The following is a 20,074-nucleotide window of genomic DNA, read 5'->3' as shown; positions in this document are numbered from 1 at the left end:
GGAATAAAGGGTTATGGAGAGCTGGCAGGAAAGTGGAGTGGAGTCCATGATCAGATCACCCATCATCTTATTAAATAGCAGGACAGGCTCGAGGGGCCAGGTGGACTACTCCTGCTCCTATTTCTTATATTCTTATGATATAGTGTATGGATTTTATCAAGGCTTTTGATAAGATCCCACATGGCAGACTGATCACGAAAGTAAAAGCGTATGGGATCCAGGGCAAAGTGGCAAGTTGAATCCAAAATTGGCTCACAGGCAGGAAGCAAAGGGTAATGGTTGATGGGTGTTTTTGTGACCGGAAGGCTGGATCCATGCATGATGGACTGAATGGCTTCCTGCCATGCTGTTTCATTCTATGATTCTATGCTAAAAGGAAGTGCACAATATATTCAAGACTTTTATAGTTGATTACTATACGCACTCGGCACAAGCCCAGTACTACTTATTTATAAATCCATATTCACCATACTTTATAATATTACTAATCACAGCAGATATACTTACTGCTGTTTCCTGGCTAGCTCCTGGTCCTTCTGCACTAAATCTTGCTTCAATGTAGCCAGCATCTCTACGCTCACATCGACCTGGCGTGATAACTCGGAGGCCTTTTCTTCAAGGTCTTGCTTTTCTCGACTCAACCTCACACTTTCCTGTTTGGCCTTCTCCAGCTCGGAGCTTTTTTTCTCAAGTTCTGTCTGAAGCTTGTCTACACGGGACGTGATCTTCTGCTCCACTTCCTCCGACAGCTTCTCCAGGCGCTCATTCAAGTCTAGTTTTTCGAGGGCTTGGATCTTTAATCGAGCCAGCCCTTCCTCGTAAACAGCATCCACCGTTGCTGCAGCAAGAGCAGCCGGAGGAGCTGGAGAGGTCATTGCCTTCCTCATGAGTATTTCGTTTATTGGAAGCTCAACCTCAGGCAAGTAGCAGGTGGAACCAAGTGGCAATTCCTCCCCACACTGTAAATCATATAAATATCGCTGCTCTTTGCTCCGGAACGAGGTGCTTTCAAAGATTTCTTTGCAGGAAGCAGGTATCAGAATTGACTTGTCAAGTTCCGAAGACAGAACGCTAGCATCACAGATGCTGTTGGACTTCGAAAGGACATAAAGCGTCTCGTACGTGTGATTGTATTCCAGATGAGCGCGCAACGAAGACAGACTCCTAAAACGCTTGTGTTCCCCACACCTTGGACAGCGGTAGGGTAGGTCCAAAGAGGCCATTCCTCAAAGAGCTCCACCATATGGACATTTAGTGCACTGCGCATGGAGAGAGCCGTTTCTCATGCTGAAGTAGTGTGCTCATATATCTTCAGAGGTAGAACACAGAAAGACAATGCAGAGTGACGTTTATGAGACATCACGGTGCAGACATTCTAACTGTCGTCCAATTCAATTTGCCAGTTCTTTCAGATCAGCATGACTTGAGTTTTCATATAAATATTATTGACTTCTAAAGGCATGAAAAGGAGCTGTACCTGCTGAGAGAGAGAGAGAGACAACATCTAACATAAACCAACCAGCAATCTTACATCAACTTTCAAACCTTGAGCTTAATTTTGAATGTTGATTGCCTAACGCAAGCTCGAGAAACAGCACTTCATCTTTCGTTTAGGCATTTACAGCCTTCTGGACTCAACATCAAGTTCAACAATTTCAAACCAGACCCTCTGCCCATATTTATTATCCCTTTCCTCCTTTACAAACACCCCCCCCCCCTTTTTCTTCTCTTTCCCATGGCAGCTGGTGATTTCGCCATTCACACCCTATCCAGACTCATCTTTTGTTTCTTAACTTGTGCCATTACCCTGCACTTCCTTAAGAATCTGTTACATTTTGAACTTTTCCAGTTGAACTGTGACAAAGGATCACAGACCTGAAACGTTAACTCTGTTTCTCTCCACAAATGCTGCCTGACCTGCTGAGATTTCCAGCATTTTCTGTATTTCATTCAAAATTAGTACCAGCTACCGATCACATCACACACTGTCTGCAGTGTGAAGTGACGAGCAGAGATCAGATCGCACTGTCTGTCCTCGATGTAAAGTGACCAGCAGAGATCACAGCAACACTCTCGGGACAAACAGCAATTCTGCATCCTGATTAATCATTCGCAAATCTGCACATGCTAACTGAGAAGATGCAATGTTTTATAGGGACAGCAACATTTGTACACAAGAACAGAAATAGGAGCAGGAGTAGGCTACACGACCTCTTGAGCCTACTCCACCATTCACTAATGGCTGAACTTCCACATCAACTCCTTTTCTGCCCTATCCCCATATCTTTTGGTTCCTTAGGGCCCAAACTATATCCTTCCTTAGGTAAGGAGACCAAAACTGTACCGGTGTAATCTCCCCAAAGCCCTATATCATTGCAGCAAGACTTACTTACTCTGATACTCCAACTCTCTGCAATAAAGGCTAACATACCATTTGTCTTTCTAAATGCTTGCTATTTTTCTTTAGGGAATTATAGACCGGTCAGCCTGACATCAGTAGTGGGTAAAATGATGGAATCAATTATTAAGGATGTCATAGCAGCGCATTTGGAAAGTGGTGATATGATAGGTCCAAGTCAGCATGCATTTGTGAAAGGGAAATCATGCTTGACAAATCTTCTGGAATTTTTTGAGGATGTTTCCAGTAGAGTGGACAAGGGGGAACTAGTTGATGTGGTATATTTGGACTTTCAGAAGGCTTTCGACAAGGTCCCACACAAGAGATTAATGTGCAAAGTTAAAGCACATGGGATTGGGGGTAGTGTGCTGACGTGGATTGAGAACTGGTTGGCAGACAGGAAGCAAAGAGTAGGAGTAAATGAGTACTTTTCAGAATGGCAGGCAGTGACTAGTGGGGTACCGCAAGGTTCTGTGCTGGGGCTCCAGCTGTTTACATTGTACATTAATGATTTAGACGAGGGGATTAAATGTAGTATCTCCAAATTTGCAGATGACACTAAGTTGGGTGGCAGTGTGAGCTACGAGGAGGATGCTATGAGGCTGCAGAGTGACTTGGATAGGTTAGGTGAGTGGGCAAATGCATGGCAGATGAAGTATAATGTGGATAAATGTGAGGTTGTCCACTTTGGTGGTAAAAACAGAGAGACAGACTATTATCTGAATGGTGACAGATTAGGAAAAGGGGAGGTGCAACGAGACCTGGGTGTCATGGTACATCAGTCATTGAAGGTTGACATGCAGGTACAGCAGACGGTTAAGAAAGCAAATGGCATGTTGGCCTTCATAGCGAGGGGATTCAAGTACATGGGGCAGGGATGTGTTACTACAGTTGTACAGGGCCTTGGTGAGGGCACACCTGGAGTATTGTGTATAGTTTTGGTCTCCTAACTTGAGGAAGGACATTCTTGCTATTGAGGGAGTGCAGCGAAGGTTCACCAGACTGATTCGCGGGATGGCGGGACTGACATATCAAGAAAGACTGGATCAACTGAACTCGTATTCACTGGAGTTCAGAAGAATGAGAGGGGATCTCATAGAAACGTTTAAAATTCTGACGGGTTCAGACAGGTTAGATGCAGGAAGAATGTTTCCAATGTTGGGGAAGTCCAGAACCAGAACAGTCTAAGGATAAGGTGTAAGCCATTTAGGACCGAGATGAGGAGAAACTTCTTCACCCAGAGAGTGGTGAACCTGTGGAATTCTCTACCACAGAAAGTTGTTGAGGCCAATTCACTAAATATATTCAAAAAGGAGTTAGATGTAGTCCTTACTACTAGGGGGATCAAGGGGTATGGTGAGAAAGCAGGAATGGGGTACTGAAGTTGCATGTTCAGCATGAACTCATTGAATGGCTGAAGGGCCGAATGGCCTACTCTTGCACCTATTTTCTATGTTTCTATGTTTTACTAATATTAATAACTAAGTTTCCCACGCTCATTAGACCCTTTTCCCCACAAGTTCCGGTAAAGTTTGTGTGTCTTCTGCTGTGAAGACAAGACAAATATGTTTAACTTCTCTGCCATTTCCTTATTCCACAATATAATTGGCCCACATTTATTTCCTAGTTACTTGGAAAAGCTCACAACCTGTCTTGATATTTCTTGTTAGTTTACTCTCATATTCTCTCCACAGATTTCTTGGACATCCATGTTTAAAACCTTCCCAATCCTCAGGCTTACTGCTCTTTTTGGCAACACTAAGCCTCTTCTTTAATCTAATACTATCCTTGACTTCTCAATTTTGCATGTTTTTTACCAATTCTCCAGTGGAGTTTACATTCCTCAAAGGAATGTATATTCGTTGAGAATTATGAATAATTTCTTTAAATGTTTGCCATTGCTATCTACCGTCATGTTTTAATCTAATTTCCCAATCTACCTCAGCCAACTCGCCTCTGTAATTAGTTTTGTTTAAATTTAAGATGCCAGTTTCAGACTTAACCACATTACTCTCAAACTGAATATGAAATTCTAATGAAAATACAATAAATTATTTTGCTGCTAAATTGCAGGTGTGTGTGTGTTTGATAAGGACCAAATTATATTTTTTAACGAGTTGATCTCCTGTAGAATTGCCTGAAGTGAGCGAAGTCCAAGTATAGGCTTCAGGTTAAAAAAAATGCATTAAATAGCAAGCAATAATTGGATCAGGACATCCAGACATATTTCAGTCCCCATTTTAAAGACATACATGCCATATTTATATACGGTGCAAAGTAAAAAATTTATAGCTACTGTGCAATGAAATTATCTGATGAACTGAAGACCAAAGTAGAATTATTTAAGTTTACCAGGTCTGCAGATTGTAATAGTACTGCGTCATTCTACTGCTATCATAATGGCCTCAAATCTTATAACCTCGAGATTCTCAGTTCAAATATCAATGAGTCAGAGCTTAAAATGAGAGATTACTTACTGTAGATAATTTTTTCCTCATTCTTTCTGTGAAATTCAACCTCCAAATACAAAACAGGAATCCCATAGGGAACAGTCCGGTTAAATTTTCACATTTCAGGTCAAGTAATCCGTCAACCAACTTATGCCTCACTTTACGTAGATTTTTAGTTCTTTCTCTGTAGAAGCAAACACAATTACAAAGAAAGACTTGAAAAATTGGGTCTTTTTCATTAGAATACATTTTCTTTCATTCATTTTCGGGATCTGGATGTCGCTGGCAAGGCTGGCATTTATTGCCCTTGAGAAGGTGTTGGTGAACCGCCTTGAACCACTGCAGTCCAATTATATTACAGAGTGATATAATAGAAGTGTTTAAAATGATGAAAGGACAGGACAGGTGGATAGAAGCAGAGTGCTTCCAATAGTTGAGGGTCTCGAATGAGAGGTCAGAGATAAAAGATTAAATGTAAGAGATTTAAAACAGAGCAGGAGAACCTGCTTCACAGAGAGCGGTGAGGCTGTGGGATTCACTCTCAGGGTCAGTGGTTGAGGCAGAAACAGGTCAACATTCCTGATTAGATTGTATAGGGGGATGAGGAAAAGGGGTTGAATGGATATAGAAACAGATTGGGTACCTGTGATTAGAACTTGCTCGCGGGGAAACAAGAAACAAGGCCCACACTGCTTCCTATGAATTCCAAGGACAGTAGGAGTATGTGCGCTCTAGGTCTGTGCAGCAGAGCAGGTCTTCAGTCGTTTTGGGTAATCCTTGCCACTGGACTAAGGCCGTGCTCTGTCAAGCCCGTGTGGTGGCTGGTGTGCAACGGTCACCACGTTAAAGGAATTCACGCACGGGCATCTTCCACCCTTCAAGATGTAGCTCGTTGAAACACCCGGGGAATCATGGTAGTGCGGAAGCAGGTCATCCTCGACACGAGAGACTGCCTAGTACTATACTACTATTTACAAACTGGTAAAAGGAAATGTGTGGACCCGCATCAGAAAGCATTTCATGCAGAATGATCAATGGCTGGAATAGATCTACTCAGTCGGGTAGTCCTACATTACAACAGTGGCTCCACTCCAAAAGTACTTGACTGGATGTAAAGCGTTTGAGACATCCAGTGGTCGAGAATGGCGCTAATTAAATCTTAAGTTTACATAAATATAAGTCAGTCTTTCTTTAGTGGAGGCGTCAAGATGCTGTAATGAGAGAATCTATAGAAAATGATTATACACATGATATAGATTTTATGGATTTCAAATTATAAATACTCTAGAGACTACAGAAAATTCAGTCACCCAAGAGAGTGTTTCCTCTATAAGCTTGAACCAGTGTCTTTAAAACAAAGGCCCCTCGAGCCTGCTCCGCCATTCAATAAGATAGAAACATACAAATTTACAGCGCAGGAGGCCATTTCGGCCCATCGTGCCCACGCCGGCCGACAAAGAGACGCACGGCCCTCGGTCAGCAGCCCTGAAGGTTACATATAAACCTATGAACAATGGCGGAAAGGTAAAGAGCACCCAACCCAACCAGTCCGTAACTGTGACACCCCTTACACTAAAACATTCTACACTCCACCCCATGCAATCTCCTGGGAGAGACAAAAAAAAACAGGTAAAACCCATGCCAGTTGGGGAAAAGAAATCCCTCTCCGACCCATCCAGGCGATCGAAACTAGTCCAGGAGATCACCCTGGCCGTATTAGATTCCCTGAAGTACTTACCACTGTATCTGCGCCAGCCAACAAGAGGTTATCCAGTCTAATCCCAATAACCAGCTCTAGATCGGTAACCCTGCAGCTTACGGCACTTCAGGTGCACATCCAAGCACCTTTTAAATGTGGTGAGGATTTCTGCCTCTACCACCTTTCCAGGCAGTGAGTTCCAGATCCCCACAACCCAATGCGTAAAGAAGCTTCCCCTCAAAACCTTCCACCAACCACCTTAAAACTCTGCCCCTTTGTAATTGACCCCTCCACCAAGGGAAATAGGCCCTAGCTCTGCACTATATCCAGGCCCCACAAAATTTTGTACACCTCAAAGAGGTCTCCTCTCAGCCTTCTCTGTTTCAAGGAGAACAAACCAAGCTTATCCAATTTGTCCTCATAGCTAAGATTCACCATTCGAGGCAGCATCTTCTTAAATCTCCTCTGCACCCTCTCCAGTGCACACATCCTTCCTATAATACAGCGATCAGAACTACACGCAGTATTCCAGCTGTGGTCCACCAGAGTATTATACAATTTACCTCAAATCGCTGGAGAAATACCACCAAGATACTCCGCGAGATCCTGCAAATCATCTGGGAGGACAGACGCACCAACGTTAGCGTCCTCGATCAGGCCAACATCCCCAGCATCAAAGCACTGACCACACTCGACCAGCTCCGCTGGGCAGGCCACATTGTTCACATGCCTGACACAAGACTCCCAAAGCAAGCGCTCTACTCGGAACTCCAACACGGCAAGCAAGCCCCAGATGGGCAGAGGAAACGTTCCACGGACATCCTCAAAGCCTCCTTGATAAAATGCAACATTCCCACCGACACCTGGGAGTCGCTGGCCAAAGACCGCCCTAAGTGAAGGAAGAGCATCCGGGAGGGCGCTGAGCACCTCGAGTATCATCGCCGAGAGCATGCAGAAATCAAGCACAGGCAGCGGAAAGAACGTGCGGCAAACCAGGCTCCCCACCCTTTCCTTCAACCACTGGCTGTCCCACCTGTGACAGAGACTGCAATTCCCAAATTGGACTGTTCAGTCATCCAAGAACTCACTTTTACAGTGGAAGCAAGTCTTCCTCGATTTCAAGGGACTGCCTATGATGATGATGATACAATTTAAGCATAACCTCCCTGCTCTTGTATTTTATGCTTCGGCCAATAAAGGCAAGCATTCCGTATGCCTTCTTAACCACCTATTCCACCTGACCTACTACTTTCAGGGATCTGTGGACAAGCACCCAAAGGTTCCTTTGTTCATCAACACTTCCAAGTGGCCTACTGTTTAATGTATATACCCTTTCTTTATTAGCCCTCCCCAAGTGCATTACCTCACACTTCTCCGAATTCAATTCCATTTATGTGAAGAGAAAAAGATTAGTGAAGACAAACGTAGTCCTTTGCAGTCGGATTCAGGTGAATTTATAATGGGGAACAAAGAAATGGCAGACCAATTGACAAATACTTTGGTTCTATCTTCACGAAGACACAAATAACCTTCAGGAAGTACTAGGGGACCGAGGGTTTAGTGAGAAGGAGAAACTGAAGGATATCCTTATTAGGCGGGAAATTGTGTGAGGGAAATTGATGGGATTGAAGGCTGATAAATCCCCAGGGCCTGATAGTCTGCATCCCAGAGTACTTAAGGAAGTGGCCCTAGAAATAGTGGATGCATTGGTGATCATTTTCCAACAGTCTATCGACTCTGGATCAGTTCCTATGGACTGGAGGGTAGCTAATGTAACCCCACTTTTTGAAAAGGGAGGGAGAGAGAAAGCGGGTAATTATAGCCCGGTTAGCCTGACATCAGTAGTGGGGAAAATTTTGGAATCAATTATTAAGGATGAAATAGCAGCACATTTGGAAAGCAGTGACAGGATCGGTCCAAGTCAGCATGGATTTATGAAAGGGAAATCATGCTTGACAAATCTTCTGGAATTTTTTGAGAATGTAATTAGTAGAGTGGACAAGGGAGAACCAGTGGATGTGGTGTATTTGGACTTTCAAAAGGCTTTTGACAAGGTCCCACACAAGAGATTGGTGTGCAAAATCAAAGCACATGGTATTGGGGGTAATATACTGACGTGGATAGAGAACTGGTTGGCAGACAGGAAGCAGAGAGTCGGGATAAACGGGTCCTTTTCAAAATGGCAGGCAGTGACTAGTGGAGTGTCGCAGGGCTCAGTGCTGGGACCCCAGCTTTTTACAATATACATCAATGATTTGGATGAAGTAATTGAGTGTAATATCTCCAAGTTTGCAGATGACACTAAACTGGGTGGCGGTGTTAGCTGTGAGGGGGACGCTAGGAGGCTGCAGGGTGACTTGGACAGGTTATGTGAGTGGCTAAATGCATAGCAGATGCAGTATAATGTGGATAAATGTGAGGTTATCCACTTTGGTGGCAAAAACGCGAAGACAGAATATTATCTGAATGGCGGCAGCTTAGGAAAGCGGGAGGTGCAACGAGACCTGAGTGTCATGGTTCAATCAGTCATTGAAAGTTAGCATGCAGGTACAGCAGGCGGTGAAATAGGCAAATGGTATGTTGACCTTCATAACTAGGGGGATTTGAGTATAGGAGTAGGGAGGTCTTACTGCAGTTGTACAGGGCCTTGGTGAGGCCTCACCTGGAATAGTGTGTTAGTTTTGGTCTCCTAATCTGAGGAAGGACGTTCTTGCTATTGAGGGAGTGCAGCGAAGGTTCACTCGACTGATTTCGGGATGGCAGGACTGACATATGAGGAGACACTGGATTAACTGGGCCTTTATACACTGGAGCTTAGAAGGATGAGAGAGGATCTCATAGAAAGGTATAAGATTCTGACAGGACGGGACAGGTTAGATGCGGGAAGAATGTTCCCAATGTTGGGGAAGTCCAGAACCAGGGGACACAGTCTTAGGATAAGGGGTAGGCCATTTAGGACTGAGATGAGGAGAAACTTCTTCATTCAGAGAGTTGTTAACCTGTGGAATTCCCTTCCGCTGAGAGTTGTTGATGCCAGTTCATTGGATATATTCAAGAGGGAGTTAGATATGGCCCTTACGGCTAAGGGGATCAAGGGGTATAGAGAGAAAGCAGGAAAGGGGTACTGAGGGAATGATCAGCCATGATATTATTGAATGGTGGCGCAGGCTCGAAGAGCCAAATGGCCTACTCCTGCACCTATTTTCTATGTTTATATGTTTCCATTTGCCACTGTTCTGCACACCTGACCAGTAGATTGATATCCTCCTGCAGCCCATGACTTTCCTCTTCATTATCAATCACACAGCCAATTTGAGTGACATCTGCAAACTTATCATACCCCCTATATTCAAACCTAGATCATTGATATATACCACAAAAAGCAAGGGCCCCAGTACTGAGCCCTGCGGAACCCCACTGGAAACATCCTTCAAGTCACAAAAACATCAATCAACCGTTATCCTTTGCTTCCTACCTCTAAGCCAATATTGGATCCAACTTGCCACTTTGCCCTGGATCCCATGGGCTTTTACCTTCGTGACCAATCTGCCATGTGGGACCTTATCAAAAGCTTTGCTAAAGTCCATATATACTACATCGTATGCACTACCCTCATCGACCCATCTGGTTACCTCCTCAAAAAATTCAATCAGGTTGAATCACGATCTTCCCTTAACAAATCCGTGCTGACTGTCCCGAATTAATCCTTGCCTTTCCAAATGTAGATTTATCCTGTCTTTCAGGAGTTTTTCCCAATAAGGTTAGGCTGACAGGCCTGTAATTACTCGGCCTATCCCTTTCTCCCTTCTCAAACAAGGGTAGCACATTAGCAGTCCACCAGTCCTCGGGCACCATACCTAAATCCAAAAAGGACTGGAAAATAATGGTCAAAGCCTCTGCTATTCTTTTGCTTCGCTCAACAGCCTGGGATGCATTTCATCCGGACCTGGGAACTTATCCATTTTCAAAGCTGCTAAACTCCTTAATACCTCCTCTCTCACTATGTTTATTTCATCCAGAATATCACACTTTTCCTTGATAGCAGTATCTGCATCGCACCTTTCTTTTGTGAAAACAGACGCAAAGTATTCATTAAGAACCATACCCACATCTTCCGCCTCCACACACAGATTACCCTCATGGTCTCTAATAGGCCCTACTCTTTTTTTAAAGTTATCCTCTTGTTCTTAATATATTTATAGAACTTTGGGTTTTCCTTGATTTTACTTGCCAAGAATTTTTCATGCTCTCTCTTAGCATTCCTAATATCCTTTTTAATTTCACCGTAGGTGGCCTTGATTGCGATGAAGAAACCTCGAACATCATGGCTGTCGGCCAGCTGCTGTATCTCCTGTGCTTTCTCCATCCACCATCTGTTCTTTAGGTCCCAAGTTCTTTGTTGGACCTCGGCCTTAAGCCATCTGTAATGCTGCCTTGCTGCTCCCGAGTGGGTTGTTGTTTAAGGCTCAGAAATGCCCTGCGCTTGCGATCTATCCACACTTGATCAGCTCCGCTGGGCAGGCCACGTTGTTCGCATGCCGGACACGAGACTCCCAAAGCAAGCGCTCTACTCGGAACTCCTTCACAGCAAGCGAGCCAAAGGTGGGCAAAGGAAACGTTACAAGGACACCCTCAAACCCTCCCTGATAAAGTGCAACATCCCCACTGACACCTCGGAGTCCCTGGCCAAAGACCACCCTAATTGGAGGAATTGCATCCGGTAGGACGGCGAGCACCTCGAGTCTCATCGCCGAGAGCATGCAGAAATCAAGTGCAGGCAGCGGAAGGAGCGTGCGGCAAATCAGTCCCACCCACCCTTTCCCTCAACGACTATCTGTCCCCCCGTGACGGGGACTGTGGTTCTCGTATTGGACTATTCAGCCACCTAAGGACTCATTTTAAGAGTGGAAGCAAGTCTTCCTTGATTCCGAGGGACTGCCTATGATGATGATTTAATTTCACCTCTGAACTTTCTATATTCCTCCAGAGATTCTACAGTATTTAGCCGTCGGTATATGACATAAGTATCCCTTTTTTCTTTATCCTCCCCCATGAGTCCCTAGACATCCAGGGGGCTCTAGAATTATTACTCCCACCCTTTTTCTTTAAGGGCACATGTTTGGCCTGAGCCTTCCGGATCTCCTCCTTGAATGCCTCCCACTGTTCCGACACTGATTTACCCACAAGTAGCTGTTTCCAGTCCACTATGGCCAAATCACTCCTTAATTTAGCAAAGTGAGCCTTTCCCCAATTTGAGACTTTTATTCCAGTACTATCCTTGTCCTTAATCATAACCAACTTGAATCTGACTGAATTATGCTCACTGGCATCCAAGTGCTCTCCCACTAATACTGCTTCCACCTGCCCAGCTTCATTCCCCAAAACTAAATCCAGAACCGCCCCCTCCAGTGTTGGCCTTGTACATACCGACTAAAATAGTTCTCTTGAATGTATTTTTAAGAATTTCGTACCCTCTATACCCTTCACATTATATTTGTCCCAATCAATGTTTAAATAGTTGAAATCCCCTACTATTACTGCCTATGGTTTTTGGACTTCACGTAAATTTGCCTAGATATTTGCTCCTCTATCTCCCTCCCACTGTTAGGGGGTCTATAATACACGCCTAGCAGTGTGATCGCCCCTTTTTTATTTTTCAGTTCGACCCATATGGCCTCATTTGATGACCCCTCTGACATATTATCCCTCCTCACCGCTGTCATAGTTTCGTTATTCAGTACCGGAATGCCTCCCCCCCCACCTTTTTACCCCCCTCTCGGTCTTGTCTAAAAATTCTGTAACCAGGAATATTGATCTGCCAAACCTGCCCCTTTTTCAGCCATGTTTCTGTAATGGCTATAATGTCATACTCCCAAGTGTCTACCTGTGCTCTTAGCTCATCCGCCTTATTCGCTATACTCCTTGCATTAAAGTATATACCATTTAGCACAGGAAGGTAAAAGCCCATGGGATCCAGGGCAAAGTGACAAGTTGGATCCAAAATTGGCTTAGAGGTGGGAAGCAAAGGGTAATGGTTGATGGATGTTTTTGTGACTTGAAGGATGTTTCCAGTGGAGTTCCACAAGGCTCAGTACTGGGTCCCTTGCTTGTTGTGGTATACATCAATGATCCAGATTTGAATATAGTGGGTATGATTAAAAAGTTTGCAGATGACACTAAAATTGATTGTGGGGTTAATAATTAAGGAGGAAAGTCATCGACTGCAGGAGAATATCAATCTACTGGTCAGGAAGGCAGAACAGTGGCAAATGGAATTTAATTCGGAGAAGAGTGAGGTAATGCACTTGGGGAGGGCTAATAAGGAAAAGGTATACACATTAAACGGTAGGCCACTTAGAAGTGTAGATGAACAAAGGGACCTTGGAGTGCTTGTCCACAGATCCCTGAAAGTAGCAGGCCAGGTAGATAAGGTGGTTAAGAAGGTATATGGAATGCTTGCCTTTATTGGCTGGGGCATAGAATACAAGAGCAGGGAGGTTATGCTTAAATTGTATAATACTCTGGTTAGGCCACAGGTGGAGTACTGCGTGCAGTTCTGGTCACCGTATTATAGGAAGGACATGATTGCACTAGAGAGGGTGCAGAGGAGATTTACGAGGATGCTGCCTGGAATGGAGAATCTTAGCTATAAGGACAGATTGGATAGGCTGGGTTTGTTCTCCTTGGAACAGAAGAGGATGAGGGAGACTTCACTGTGGTGTATAAAATTGAGGGGCCTGGATATAGTGGAAAGCAAGGGCCTATTCCTCTTTGGAGGGGTCAATTACAAGGGGACATAGTTTTAACGTGGTCGGTGGAAGGTTTGGAGGGGATTTGAGGGGAAGCTTCTTCACGCAGAGAGTTGTGAGGATCTGGAACTCACTGTCTTGAAGAATGATGGACCAGAAACCCACACCGCATTTAAAAGGGGCTTGGATGGGCACTTGAAGTGTCGTAAGCTGCAGGATTCTCCTGCAGTGATCTCCTGGACTGGTTTCGATCGCTTGGATGGGTCGGAGAAAAATTTTCCCAAATTTCTATCCCCAATTGTCTGGGTTTTTACCTGTTTTTTTGCCTCTCCCAGGAGATCGCATGGCTCTGGGTGGGGTGGAATGTAAAATGTTGCAATGCATGGGGTATCACAGTTGTGTGGGGCGGACTGGTTGGGCCGGATGCTCTTTACATGTCCGCCATTGTTCATTGGTTTATATGTAACTTTCAGGACTGCTGACCGAGGGCCGTGCAGCTCGATATCAGCCGGCACGGACACAATGGGCCAAAATGGCCTCCTTCTACACTGTAAATTTGGATATATTACATTTGGTCCCCTCTTCCAAATCATTGATACAGATTGTGAATAGCTGGGGCCCAAGCACCGATCCTTGCGGCACCCCACTAGTTACAACCTGCCAACCCGAAAATGACCTGTTTATTCCTACTCTCTGTTTTCTGTCCACTAACCAATCCTCAATCCATTCGACAATATTACCCCCCAATCCCATGGGCCCTAATTTTGTTTAATAACCTCTTGTTTGGCACCTTATCAAATACCTTCTGAAAATCCAAATGCACCACATCCACTGGTTGCCCCTGATCTATTCTAGTTACAACCTCAAAAAACTCTCCTCACAGATTTATCAAACATGATTTCCCTTTCATAAATCCGTGTTGACTCTGCCCAATCCTTTCATTATTTTCTAAGTGCCCTGTTAACACGTCTTTAATAATAGAATCTAGCATTTTCCCAAATGCTGATGTCAGGCGAACTGGTCTGTAGTTCCCAGTTTTCTATCTCCTTTCTTAAATAGCGGGGTTACATTTGCTACCTTCCAATCCGTGGTAACCGTTCTAGAATTTATGAAATTTTGGAAGATGACAACCAAAGCGTCCACCATCTCTATAGCCACCTCTTTCAAAACCCGACGATGTAGGCCATCGGATCCAGGGGATTTATCGACTTTCAGGTCCATTAATTTCACCAGTATTATTTTTTTACTAATACTTAGTGTTCCTAACACAGATGAGGCTGCACACAGGGAGGTGAAAGTAACAGTGACCTCAGCCTTTAATAAGACACTCCAGAGTGAGGAACAGGCCTTAGGGGCCGGCTTATATACAGTGCTCCCAAGGGATGCTGGGATCCCTTGGGACTTCAGGGGATGAGCTCCCTGGTGGCGGAACATGGGAGTGCATGCTTTACAGATACACAACGTCACTCACCCCCAAAGTCAACGTGAAACCTATTGACAAGGTGAGGCGGTCGGGAGCCTTTCTTTCCCTGGTGGACAGTCTCGGTACAACTGTGTGTTGGCTGTGCCCTCGCTGGGCTGGCGTGTTGTTGGCCCTGCAGGCCTGCTACGTGAGCCTGGCCTTGCTGGGCTGTTGGGCGTGATGGGTTCGATTTCCTGGTCCGGGGTGGTGTCGTTGATCCTTTGGGTGTGTGTTGTGGGCTCGAAAAAGGTGGTGGCTGCTGTGGGTTGTTCAGGGCAGTCTGTGAACCGCAGCCTCGTTTGGTCCAGGTGCTTTCTGCAAATTTGTCCGTTGTCTAGTTTGACTACAAACACCCTATTCCCTTCTTTAGCTATCACCGTGCCCGCGATCCACTTGGGACCATGTCCATAGTTTAGCACAGACACAGGGTCATTCAGATCAATTTCCCGTGACACAGTGGCGCGAACATCGTTTACATTTTGTTGCTGCCGCCTGCTCTCTACCTGATCATGCAGGTTGGGGTGAACCAGCGAAGGTCTGGTTTTAAGTGTCCTTTTCATGAATAGCTCAGCCGGGGGCACCCCTGTGAGCGAGTGGGGTCTCGTGCGGTAGCTGAGCAGTACTCGGGACAGGCGGGTCTGGAGTGAGCCTTCTGTGACTCGTTTAAGGCTCTGTTTGATGGTTTGTACTGCCCGCTCTGCCTGCCCAGGTGACATATTTGATCTCATTGCGGGTCACGAATTCTTTAAATTCGGCACTAGTGAAACTTCGCCCGTTGTCACTGACCAGTATGTCAGGCAGGCCTTGGGTGGCAAACATGGCCCTCAGGCTTTCAATGGTGGCGGTGGCGGTGCTTCCCGACATTATTTCACATTCAATCCATTTTGAAAAATCATCTACCACCACCAGGAACATTTTACCGAGAAACGGGCCCGCATAGTCGACATGGATCCTCGACCATGGTCTGCCGGGCAAGGACCACAAACTTAGTGGCGCATCTCTGGGCGCGTTGCTCAACTGAGCACACACGCTGCATTGCCGTACACAGGACTCTAAGTCAGAGTCGATACCGGGCTACCACATGTGGGATCTGGCTATCGCTTTCATCATTATTATACTCAGGTGTGTGCTGTGGAGATCCGAGATGAACGTCTCCCTGCCCTTTTTTGGTAGCACTACGCCGTTACCCCACAACAGGCAGTCTGCCTGAATGGACAGCTCGTCCTTTCGCTGCTGGAACGGCTTGATTAGCTCTTGCATTTCAACGGGTATGCTGGCCCAGCTCCCATGCAGTGCACAGTTTTTTTACTCGGGACAGCAAAGGATCTTGGCTGGTCCATGTCCTAATCTGGTGGGCCGTGACAGGTGAGTTATCATTTTCAAACGCTTCCATGACCATCAACAAGTCTGCGGGCTGCGCCACCATCAACAAGTTTGCAGGCTGCGCCATTTCCACCCCCGTGGTGGGCAATGGTAGCCAACCGAGAGCGGACCAGTTCTCGGTGCCTGGTCTGTGGCGGTTGGTATAGTTATACGCTGATAGCGCGAGTGCCCACCTTTGTATGCGGGCTGAGGCATTAGTATTTATCCCCTTGTTTTCAGCGAACAGTGATGCGAGGGGCTTGTGATCGGTTTCCAGCTCAAATTTGAGGTCAATCAGGTACTGATGCATTTTCTTTACCCGAACACACACGTTAATGCCTCTTTCTCAATCATGCTGCAAGCCCTCTCGGCCTTAGACAAGCTCCTAGAAGCATAGGCGACAGGTTGCAACTTCCCCGCAACGTTAGCTTGTTGTAATACACACCCGACTCTGTACGACGACGCGTCACATGCTAGCACGAGTGTTTTACACGGGTTATACAATACAAGCAGCTTGTTGGAGCATAAAATGTTTCTGGCTTTCTCAAAAGTAATTACTTGTTTTTTTTCCCCATACCCAGTTCTCACCTTTACGCAATAACACATGTAGGGGCTCTAAAAGGGCGCTTAACTCCGACAGGAAGTTACCAAAAGAGTTGAGGAGTCCCAGGAACGACCGCAGCTCCGTGACGTTCTGTGGCCTGGGTGCGTTCCTGGTAGCTTCTGTCTTGGCGTCTGTGGGTCGAATATCGTCTGCCGCGAGCTTTCTCCCCAAAAACTCCACTTATGTTGCCATGAAGACGCATTTCGACCTCTTCAGGCGCAGCCCTACGCGATCCAGTCGCTGGAGGACCTCCTCCAGGTTTTATTGGTGCTCGGCAGTGTCCCGACCCGTGACCAATATGTCGTCCTGAAAGACCACCATGCGTGGTACCGACTTGAGTAGGCTCTCCATGTTTCTCTGGAAGATCGCTGCAGCCGACCGAATTCCAAACGGGCATCTGTTGTAGATGTGCCTTGTGCGTGTTGATGCAGTTGAGGCCCTTCGAAGGCTCCTCCAGCTCCTGCGTCATGTAGGCCGAAGTCAGGTCGAGTTTGGTGAACGTCTTGCCTCCTGCCAGCGTCGCAAATAGGTCATCTGCCTTAGGTAGCGGATATTGATCCTGTAGCGAGAAACGATTAATAGCTACTTTATAATCGCCGCAAATCCTGACCGTGCCATCACTTTTGAGTACTGGAACAATTGGGCTGGCCCACTCGCTGAATTCTTTTTGGGGAGATGATGCCCTCGCATTGCAGCCTGTCCAGCTCGATTTCCACTCTCTCCCTCATCATGTGAAGGACCGCTCGCGCCTTGTGGTGAATGGATCATGCCTCTGGGACCAAGTGGATTCGCACCTTCGCCCCGGAAAAGTTTCCAATGCCTGGCTCAAAGAGGGAAGGAAATTTGTTAAGAACCTGGGTACATGAGGCCTCATCGACATGCGATAGCGCTCGGATGTCATCCCAGTTCCAGCGGATTTTGCCCAGCCATCTTCCAAGCAGTGTGGGGACAACGCCCGGGACAATCCAGAGTAGCAGTTCGTGCACCGTGCCCTCGTAGGTGACCTTGACCATGCCCAGGACAGTGATGAGCTCTTTGGTGTTTGTTCTCAGTTTCATGTGGATGGGGCTCAGGGCTGGTCTGAATGCTTGTTGCACCACAGTTTCTCAAACATCTTTTTACTCATGATGGATTGGCTAGTGCCAGAGTCCAGTTCCATGGCTACGGGTAAGCCATTCAATTTTACGTTTAGCATTATAGGTGGACATTTCGTCGAAAATGTGTGCACCCAGTGTACTTCAACATCTGCCTGCTCTCTGAGGCTCGAGATTGCTTTGATCCACCATGGACCGATCTTCCTCTGCCACGTGGTGGTTAGCAGGTTAGCAGAGCTTGCAGCTCGTTTGCAAGCTCGTTGGAGGTGCCCCATTGTTCCACAGCTCTTGCAAACATACCCTTTGAAGTGGCACGAATTGGCTGAACGGAAGCCTCCACAACGCCAACAAGGTGTGAATTGCCTTGCATTCATCCTTTGCTGGGGACTCAGTCATCTGGGTCACCTGAGGCCTGCTGGCAGTTGCAGACTCGTGGGTTCTGCCCTGTACATTTCTGCTCGCAAACACTGTTCAAGTTAATTTATGAACATTGTTAGCACTTGTGTGCTGAGAGATTTGTTTGGTGTTATCACTGGTGGACATAAACGCCTGTGCTATCGCAATGGCCTTACTGAGGGTCGGTGTCTCGACAGTCAAAAGTTTTCGTAGGATGGTCTCGTGGCCAATGCCCAGTACAAAAGTCTCTGAGCATTTGCTCCAGGTAGCCATCAAACTCACATCGTCCTGCAAGTCGTCTTAGCTCGGCGACATAGCTCGCCACTTCCTGACCTTCAGATCGCTGGCACGTGTAGAACCGATACCTCGCCATCAGCACGCTCTCCCTCGGGTTAAGATGCTCCCGAACCAGTGTACACAGCTCCTCATACGACTTATCTGTGGGTTTCACCGGAGCCAGAAGATTCTTCATGAGGATGTAGGTCGGTGAGGAAGACCGCTCTCCTTTTTGCAGCGCTTCCTTCTCCGTCCATCTCGTTGGCTACAAAGTACTGGTCTAGCCGTTCGACAGAGGCGTCCCAGTCCTCACTCTCCGAGAACTTCTCCAGGATGCCCACAATTTGCTGCATCTTTGTGTTGGATTCGTATTCTCGTCGCCAGTTATTGTGTTCCTAACACAGATGAGGCTGCACACAGGGAGGTTAAAGTAACAGTAACCTCAGTCTTTAATAAGACACTCCAGAGTGAGGAGCAGACCTTAGGGGCCGGCTTATATAGTGCTCCCACGGGATGCTGGGATCCCTTGGGACTTCAGGGGATGAGCTCCCTGGTGGCGGAACATGGGAGTGCATGCTTTACAGATACACATCACTAATTTCTTTCAGTTCCTCATTCTCGATAGACCCTTGGTTCTCCACTATTTCCGGGAGGTTTTTTTGCATCTTCTTCCGTGAAGACAGACACAAAGTATTTGTTTAATATCTCTGCCATTTCCTTATTCCCCATTATAATTTCTCCTGTCTCAGCCTGTAAGGGACCCACATTTACTTTCGCTAATCTTTTCCTTTTTACAAACCTATAGAAGCTTTTACAGTCTGTTTTTGTCTCACTAATTTCTCATATTCTTTATCAATTTCCTGGTCCTCCTTTGCTGAATTCTAAAATCCTCAGGCTTACTACTTTTTTGGCAACATGATAAGCCTCTTCCTTTACTCTAATACTATTCTTAGCCACGGTTGGAACACTTTTCCTGTGGGGTTTCGTGCCTTAAAGGAATGCATATTTGTTGCAAATTATGTATTAATTATTTAAATGCTAGCTATTGCTTGTCCACCATCATACCTTTTAATGTAGTTCCCCAATCTACCTTAGCCAACTCACCCTCATACCTTACGTAGTTTGCTTTGTTTAAATTGCAGACCCTAGTTTCGGATTTAATTAAATCACGTTCAAACTTAATATAAAATTCTATCATATTATGGTTACTCTGCGACGTTACTACAAGGTTATTAATTAACCCTTTATCATTGCACAATACTAGATCTAAAATAGCCTGTTCCATAGAAACATAGAAATAGGTGCAGGAGTAGGCCATTCGGCCCTTCGAGACTGCACCGCCATTCAATGAGTTCATGGCTGAACATGCAACTTCAGTACCCCATTCCTGCTTTCTCGCCATACCCCTTGATCCCCCTAGTAGTAAGGACTACATCTAACTCCTTTTTGAATATATTTAGTGAATTGGCCTCAACAACTTTCTGTGGTAGAGAATTCCACAGGTTCACCACGCTCTGGGTGAAGAAGTTTCTCCTCATCTCAGTCCTAAATGGCTTACCCCTTATCCTTAGACTGTGACCCCTG

At 45.9% G+C, this 20,074-nt stretch overlaps 1 protein-coding gene across 10 annotated transcripts in view; it reads right to left on the bottom strand.

Annotated features, from left to right (window-relative positions):
• fbxo41 (F-box protein 41) overlaps window positions 1–20,074 on the bottom strand; it is a 248,309-nt gene that overhangs the window by 202,123 nt on the left and 26,112 nt on the right. For 9 of the 10 annotated variants that reach the window (XR_011588477.1, XM_070866554.1, XM_070866562.1 and 6 more), the window contains exons 2-3: window positions 4,876–5,032; window positions 508–1,480 (exon numbers count right to left, since the gene is read on the bottom strand). Coding sequence is in view for 9 of the 10 variants with exons in the window: in XM_070866554.1 (XP_070722655.1) it covers window positions 508–1,223 (716 nt within the window). In the remaining variant the exon portion in view is untranslated. The remainder of the gene's footprint in view (window positions 1–507; window positions 1,481–4,875; window positions 5,033–20,074) is intronic. The other variant, XM_070866561.1, reaches the window with a different exon arrangement.

The sequence above is a fragment of the Pristiophorus japonicus genome, chromosome 2, assembly GCF_044704955.1.
Source record: "Pristiophorus japonicus isolate sPriJap1 chromosome 2, sPriJap1.hap1, whole genome shotgun sequence".
In the NCBI taxonomy this organism is placed as follows: Eukaryota; Metazoa; Chordata; class Chondrichthyes; family Pristiophoridae; genus Pristiophorus; species Pristiophorus japonicus.
This window is presented reverse-complemented; position numbering and strand designations above follow the sequence as displayed.